The following is an 8,212-nucleotide window of genomic DNA, read 5'->3' as shown; positions in this document are numbered from 1 at the left end:
GGCAAGGGCGCCCGCCAAAAATCAAGCTTGCGGCACCAACAACTTCAAAAGTCCAATGCACTCTAAGACTTGTCTCTTTACATGGTTGACTACTCTTTTGACATATAGCCCTCAATGCTCTTTTTGCCATTGCCATAAACCCTTCAACATCGAAGCATCAGATTGGGGATTAATAAGTTGACGGGCTTTTTCTCACGCACAACACTTCTGTAGGGACTGACTTGGGATTATTAAGTTGTTGGGCTTTTTCTTAGGCACAACACTTCTGTAGTAGTAGGGACGAACAGGTGAACGAGAGGGGGGGGGGTCGGTAAGGGGAGGTGTAGAATGTAGTAGGGGGATGAGGTGTGAGGTGTCTTGGAGGTGAAAAGAAGAGTGCATGGAGGAGGGGGACTTGAAATGAGTGTGTGGAGGAGGTACATGGGGTCAATTCGTGCGAAAAGAAACGATATGCTCTTGGATTATCCCTAGCCTAGGGAAAGAAGTGCCCTTACAAGTAAATGAGTATATGATGAGTGTTGAGGTTTAAATTAAGGTTAAAGAGTACAAAGGTTAAGGGATCATTTCTGGCGGATTTTGATGTTGATTAAAGTTACATGTTGATGTGCATACGGCAGTGAAAGGACGTGGTTGGCCAAGAGTGAAACTATGAACGGCAGTTACTAATCAATCTGTCTGTGGGGATTAAGGTTGATGGGAATCCCTCCTCAGCCTTTCAAGCGTTGTTCACGCGGCCTTCCAATCGAGATCTGTCGCCGCCTTGAGACTGCCGGAGCCCGAACATTGATTGCCGGAACCCTCCTGTCCACGCAAATTATAAATTTTTGATTTGTCGACAATTGCATCCACCGCCGTCGCTGTCTCGTCGGTTGGTCGATAGTTTATTCTGTGGCGTTCGTTGACGGATTTGATGGGCGATGTGGGTCTCCATTGTCGGAAGGTCGTGGGCAAATTCACATGCTACATTAGTAGAATACTAACGAAACGCTGGCGTTGTTGAGAGCCATGCATAGTGTGAGGATATGAAGAAATCCTGCCGACGTTTTTGATGGGCAATTTGGGTGGCTCCGGCAGAACTCTGCCTCTCATCTTGGCTATTGCGATCGTGGCGCATTCTCTTAAAACGGAGCCCATCTCAAGCAACCTGATTGTTCCCGTCGTGCATATCAGCTCAACTGCGCCTTTCAGATCGTCGTCTATGACGACGAAGGAGTCCGGCCGAAAGCAGAATTTTACCGTCGGAAGGCCGCCGGAGAACGGGACGAAGGGGCCGCTCAGCAGCCAGCTGATCACCTTGAACGAGCCGTTCGGGCAGTACTTTGCTGTGATGGAGTTGGGATCCCCGGCAACGGAAATCGCATTGATTATCGACACCGGCAGCGAAATTATGTGGGTTCAATGCCAGCCCTGCAGGAAATGTGGCTTCCAAATTAGAGACCCTATCTTCGACCCTTCCAAGTCGCATTCTTATCGCGAACTGAAGTGCAGTTCCGTCTGGTGTAAAGACGCCACCGGCCTCACCATGGGCTGCCCGCATGCCTCCACCAAATCCGATACCTGCTTCTACAACGCCACATACGGCGACAACACCGTCAGCTACGGCGAGCTTTCCGTCGATACGCTAACCATTCCGTCGCTTAACGGAAATCCGGTGGCCGTGTCCGACTTTGTTTTCGGATGCGGGCTAGAAAACACCGGTGTCGAGACGGACTTCAATGCTTCCGGTCTAATGGGTCTCGACAGAGGGAGCCATTCCATCGTCACGCAGCTCGGCGTGCAGATTTTCGCCTACTGCCTTCCCGACCGAACCCACAACATCGACACCACGGGCTTCATCTCTTTCGGAAACGAACAATTCCGTCCATCGACGGGACGACAACAGCAGAACGTCGACGTTCCACTGCCGCTGCAGTACACCACACTCCTGCTCAACAATAAGACGGAGGTGTATGCTCAATCATACTACATCAATCTCACAGGGATCAGTGTCGGACGGCAGCTTCTCGACATTCCGTCGTCTCTCTTCGAGATCGATGAATTCACCGGCTACGGAGGTACGATCATCGATACAGGGACGAGCTTGACGTCATTAGTCGATCTGGCCTACGCTGTGTTCCGAGATTCTGTCAGAAGTCAAGTTCCCGGAAGTGCGCGGCAGATCTACATACCGGATCTGCCAAGCTTCGACAGCTGCTACACAGTGCCGAGGACGGAGGGTGCGCCGGCGACGCCGGAGATCCGGCTGCACTTAGACGGACAGAGGCTGGAGCTCCGGCTGCCGGAGAGCAACGTCTGGCTGCACGTGGGGACGGAGGACGACCGGAACGTCTATTGTCTGGCGTTTGCATCTGCTGGACAGGGAGCAGGAGGGCGAAATGTCATCGGAAACTTCCAGCAGCAAAACTTTCTGGTGAAATATGATCTGCAGAGAGGCAGCATCGGCTTCGCCTACCTCCTTCAATGCAGCAGCAGAGCCGGAAACCGGGCGCAGCTCGGCCCCTTCTCCTGCCTTATACTCCTCTTCTTGTCCCTCGTTGTCTTGTTCTCCTCCACTTAGCTTTTTGCATCCGCTTTTCCGCGGCCTACACTAGTGACACAACTTCACAGTTTGATATTTTGTTTTGTTCCTCTGCAAGGATTTTCCATCACTCAATCGAATCAAATGAAATTCCACACATGCATTTTTGTATGTATGTATGTGTCTATGTATATGCAAATACATACCAATTTATTTATTTATATGCATGTATGTGTGTGTCTATGTATATGCAAATAAGTACCAATTTATTTATTTATCCATGTGCATAATGCAACAAACAATTTGAAAGGTCATTAACAAATATGTCATGCTTGCTAAAGTGGAAGATAAGTCTTTGAAATCATGTCTTGAGAGAGAGAGAGAGAGAGAGAGAGAGAGAGAGAGAGTTTTCAAGTCAAGGGCTTATTTTCGTCTTGCCGAATCATGTGTCGTTGGGCCCTGCCTTAGAGCTGTAATAACAACTTCTTCTCGATGTGGGTGCACTAGCTCATGTACATCATGTCCTCACTCAGTTGTCACATTGGAATGTTCCTTGCCAATGGGATGAAGAAAAAGCTCTCTTTGCCTAGATGGAGGCAAATAGCGATTGTCCTTTCATCGCAATGGTTCTCTATCACAAAAGGCGGGGGATGAAGCAGTAACTAATGTAACAAGGAATATCGCAAGCAAACCTATTCAAGCAAGCATCCATCTAGCATGCATGAATCTAATTACATACAAGCAAGCAAGAGTAGAGAAGAGAAGAGATCACAAGTATTTTATTAAAAGGGAATGATTGTTCATTGCTTAGTGTAAAAAATGACTACAAATGACTAGTTTTCACAATAGATCAACAAAACTTAAAAATAGTATGACCTTTATTACTAAAGCAAGTATGTACACAAAGTCTTTAGACTTTCTCTATTTGACATTAAGCTCAAGGTAATGCCGCTTTCTATGTTTTAGCATTGTCTTATGAAAGATAAGTGTCCATTCGAGCATGTAGGATGGAAAAGCACCTTATGGCCTTACGATAGGTTGGGAGGGTGAAACCATTTCAACCTATGGAGTGGTTAACATGCCCCCGTTCCTAATGGTGATAGCATCCTCGAGTCACCCAAAGCAGCGGTGAAGTTTCTACTAGGGCATAAAGGTATGGTTAGTCTACAATATGTCATAAAGTTGGTATGCACGAGGTTAGTGGTCAAGGTTAGTGGGGGTTTGACGAGAGGGTTATGGGTGGGGGAAGCATACTTGGCAGGGGTTGGGTTTGGATCTTGGGTATTTGCTTTATCAAAAGAGTGAGCCTCATTGGCATGTGGGCTTCTTCTCTAGAAGATAGGTGCCACCCTAGTTTCCTTATAAGGATTCATCAAGGTCTTCCCCTTCATCTTTAGGCTTATGGCTTTGGAAAAAGGTAAAGGCCTCATGTGCCTCATCAACAGAGATGTCCTCTAAGTAAGTCGCATGGGTGGATGGTATGAATGGTGGCATCTCTAGTGGTGAGGGCTTACTTGAGGTAGGTGTATGATATAGCTGGAGGATGCCCTACGAGTTGTATTGGTTATTGGGCATGTTACAAAGTTGGCAGGTAAGTAGACTTCATTGCACAAGTGTCTTCATGGCTATCATGGCCGTTCATGGATGGGTAACTTGAGACCGTGTGATGTCATGAGGTTGAGGAAGTGATCTTCCTTAGTAAAGTGTTTGTAATTCACGAAAAAGTGGTATCATGTGTGGCAAGATTAGACATAAGTGGATGGGATTCGATGGAGTGTAAGAGTGTGGTGTGTTCAAGAAGGATTTGGCTTGGTCAAAGAAGGAAACGATGATGTGGGTTGCTACACTGTGTTGATGTAGGCTAAGACGGTGTGGAATGTCGGGGTTAAGATGATAGGGTCCAATAAAAAGCTATTACATTTAAGCAAGTAAAGGGACATGGTAAGGGTATCCGCGGGAGAGACGACTCATAGTTAGCAAGGTATTGTGAGGTCGGTGGCCCATGAGAGAAGCATGTCTAGGCTCCTTTAGTCATGCCCTTCTTCTAGTAGGGTAAAATCCAAGGCAAGGGTTTCCAACGTATGGATTTTGGCATATGCTTGTGTTATGGCTCACCTAAACCCCCCTTGAAACACATCCAACAAGAAGATTATCTATAGTGAACCATAACTATCATGAGGATCTTTCTATTGTGGCTGAGCTTGTAACCCTTGAGATCTCCAAGCTCTACAACTCCTTGAGAGTGCCTCCCGCGAGTGTTGTCACACCGTCGCGTTGCACTACGTGTACTCGTCCCTCCTCTCATCTCACTTCACTCACACACACTCACTAGCATGGATTAGAAAGAGATTAGCAAGAGATTAGCAAGAGGATTAACAAGAGAAAGACTCTATTGCACAATGGGAGAGATTAGCAAGAGGATTAACAAGAGCAAGACTCTATTGCACAATGGGAGAGTTCTTTGTATTATATATTCACTTATATACATGGCCATAAGTGTTCACACTCACTTAAACTGTGGGGGCTGGCCAGACACTTTAGGCTCATAAGAGGCCTAATGCTATTACAATAACTACTCTCATAATATATCCATGAAGTATATCACTTGAGACTTCATCCTAACTTACTACCACATGCTCTTGAAGCGGGAATCGCCCCATAAGTATTCTATCAGACCATTACGGGTGCCCGTCCAAGTTATAGATTTGGACACCATTGCTTCATATCTTAACTGTATGACCTTTTGGTGTATCTACCTTGACTCCTTGATATAAGATAATGGTAGGAGCTCTTGTAAACCCTAGGAATGGGTTAACATTCCTCCCTTCTTGATGTCGATCGCGTCCTGGTGATCACGTTGAAGACCTTTGTGTGGGGAGAATTGACAAGTTTTGTTGATAGCGTTTGATGTTGAGTGGCATTCAATGGTCCTTGTTCCTCTAGAAGGAATAAGAAAGGATAGTTAGTAAATGAAAGTTTTAGAGATTAGCGGGAATTCCTAACGGGGTGGGGTTTTTTATTTGAGTGATTGTATTTTTATATTTTTGTGAGCATGTTTTTATGTGGGTTATATTTTTTTCTCACCTTGTTTTTGGCAATCATAAGCAGAGTTACATGTGATTTGTGTTAGTTGGGAAACTAGGAGATGTTAATGATGGGGGAGAAGTGAAGAAAGGATGCGAAAAGGAACGTAGGCAAAATCATCAGAACGAGATTGTGATCCTCAGTTCCTCATCTGATAATTCATTGAAGCGAAAGTCATCATTTGAAGAAATTGGCCTTCGATGATGTCCCTTTTTGTGGGGCAGGATTCTTGTCAAATGTTGTTGAGTAGGATCTATTCCTGTATTCGTCTTCCCATGTGCTTTTTATGCTTTTATGTATATTTAAGTGTTCGATGAAGTAGATATACATGAAGTACATGAATTGAGTCAAATAGACTCTTATTGAGCTGCTGCTTGTTGAAGTAGCCCACTGGTTGGTGAGGCATGAAAGAATTACGTCGACTTGCGAGGTTAATCTAGGTACCAATGTGTTGTGAAGATTTAAGTTTTCGTTTTTGGAGAGGTTTGCAATTTGAAGAAAAATTCTAGGCGATGGGTTGTACCATTGACCAGGCTATCGCCCACCATGCCCCCCCATCCAGAGATGTATCTGGAAGGTTTTCGATGGTGAGGCTCTGGTGCAAATGTTCTCCATTGCATAAGTATGGATATGTACTCATGGAGCAACTGCTACATTAGCTTAGCCAAAAGAATAGTAAGCTATAAGCTTAACACAAATGTATTGGCTATTGAAGATCGTTGGGAGTTTCTTGTGATATTCTACCATTTTGAGGTAGGCCATATGTGTGACTTCCTTGTGTTTTTGTCTCTTTTTTTGTTTTGGTTACCACCTTGTGAGTAGCAATAGGTTCTTGTGGCTACTGTCCTTTTTGAGAGAATAGGTTCTTATGTTTGATGCGTAGCTTCTGCACTCATGCTTCTCATCCAGAGGGGTGAAAAGAGCATTGTGAGTTTGTCCTTGATGCGCTCATAAGTCTCTGTTTTGCAGACGTGGCCCAGGGGATTGATTCTTGAATTTGTGGTTGAAGTGTTGTCGAGGTGGTAGGTATAGCTTCTGGTTGGTTGCCACTGGGGTTGACTGAACAAGCAAGCTCTTGGTTGTTGCCATTGGGGTTGACTGAACAAGCAAGCTCTGGTTGGTTGTTGCCATTGGGGTTGACTAAACAAGCAAGCTCTTGTGTATGTGTTGTATGCACAAGATGGGTTGAGTGGTTTGCTTGGTGTTTCTTGGGCCTCCATTCTTGTCAAACTTTAGGTGAAGTTTCTAGAGTTAAAGGTGTTGGTGAAGTGTTCCTCCCTTTGTTCGATCATGGCAACCATCTAATGGGACTTCCATTATAGTATCCTTGTATGCACAAGATGGGTTGAGTGGTTTGCTTGGTGTTTCTTGGGCCTCCATTCTTGTCAAACTTTAGGTGAAGTTGCTAGAGTTAAAGGTGTTGGTGAAGTGTTCCTCCCTTTGTTCGATCATGGCAACCATCTAATGGGATTTCCATCATAGTATCCTTGCTCCTGAAGCACGTGTACATGCACCCATCTTTGATGAACATTAGGAGTTAATGGTTGATGCCTTTGAGGCTTCTTGGCTTGGGGCCCTTCTTGATGCACTTAGGAATTCAAGCTTTGGTATTACCTTGGTAGTACCCTTGTGCTTGCAGTAATCTTTTTGGTATCCACACTTGTTGAGATGTTGGAGTTCTTTGAAGGACTCAGTGGAGTACTATTATTCTTTCTTGGCCTTTGAGTTTTGTGTTGAGGAAGAGGCTTTGATTATCGAGGTACCCAAATTGGATTGGCACCTTCATAGTAGCCCTAAGCTACTTGTTCACCCACATTTGGATACCATTAAGATACCTTGATCTTGGTTGTCTTGGTGGAATTTCTTTTTGGATGAAGTAGAAGGTTTTGGGTACTCCTTCACATGGGTTAGCATTGAGGTTGTGGTTTTGGGCCCTCCTTCACATTGGTTGGCGAGGTGGTGGTTTTGAGACTCATAGGCATTGTTAACGATGAGGCTTGAGTCTCTTGTTGCAGAGTGGTGGTTTGTTGCTGACGATGAGGCTTTTGAGCATGCAACCCGCTCTTTTGGTGAGGTTGGTTGATGTAAAGGCGTTGGCTCCGGGGCTTTTCCCTTGAGTTTCTTTTCAAAGATAGATGGTTGTGCTTGGAGGGCTTCTTCAGAAATAGCTATTTATTGCAAGGATTTGGCATTGAACTTCGTTGGTGAGGATGGAGTTGAAGGGTTAGATGCTTTGTTCGAGTTGGTCATTGATGTAGATGGTAGGTCTTTGTGTAGAGGGGCTTCCGAGGAAGAGGCTTGTAGCTTTTTGCGTTCAGCATAGAAATCCATTAGGGTTGGATCCTCTTCTGTGCAGTATGGTATTTTCAACTTTGTGTTGTTGACCATCATGATGACCCTATCGCTAGTATAGCAAAGCACAGTGGTGCTTGGGTAGCAATAGTCCATTTATGCCCCAAGATCAAATCTGCTTCCATTACATACTTAACCACAAAAAACTTACACGTAAGGGGTTTATATTCTATATACATTGTTTGTTAAAAGTACCCCAAACATGGCATGTCCAAGTCTTGTGTGAATGGAATTCTTTCACGATGAGCCGTGAGTGTT

The 8,212-nt window shown here is 44.9% G+C and overlaps 1 protein-coding gene across 1 annotated transcript; it reads left to right on the top strand.

Annotated features, from left to right (window-relative positions):
• The first annotated feature begins 1,048 nt into the window (after positions 1-1,048).
• On the top strand, positions 1,049-2,557 carry LOC147613931 (aspartyl protease family protein 2-like). Its single transcript, XM_086781324.1, has one exon. The coding sequence runs from the start codon at positions 1,049-1,051 to the stop codon at positions 2,555-2,557; it is 1,509 nt and encodes a 502-aa protein (XP_086637450.1).
• Positions 2,558-8,212: the final 5,655 nt, after the last annotated feature.

This window comes from Cibotium barometz, chromosome 43, assembly GCF_041138505.1.
Source record: "Cibotium barometz isolate CiBa-2024 chromosome 43, ASM4113850v1, whole genome shotgun sequence".
NCBI classification, from domain to species: Eukaryota; Viridiplantae; Streptophyta; class Polypodiopsida; order Cyatheales; family Cibotiaceae; genus Cibotium; species Cibotium barometz.
This window is presented reverse-complemented; position numbering and strand designations above follow the sequence as displayed.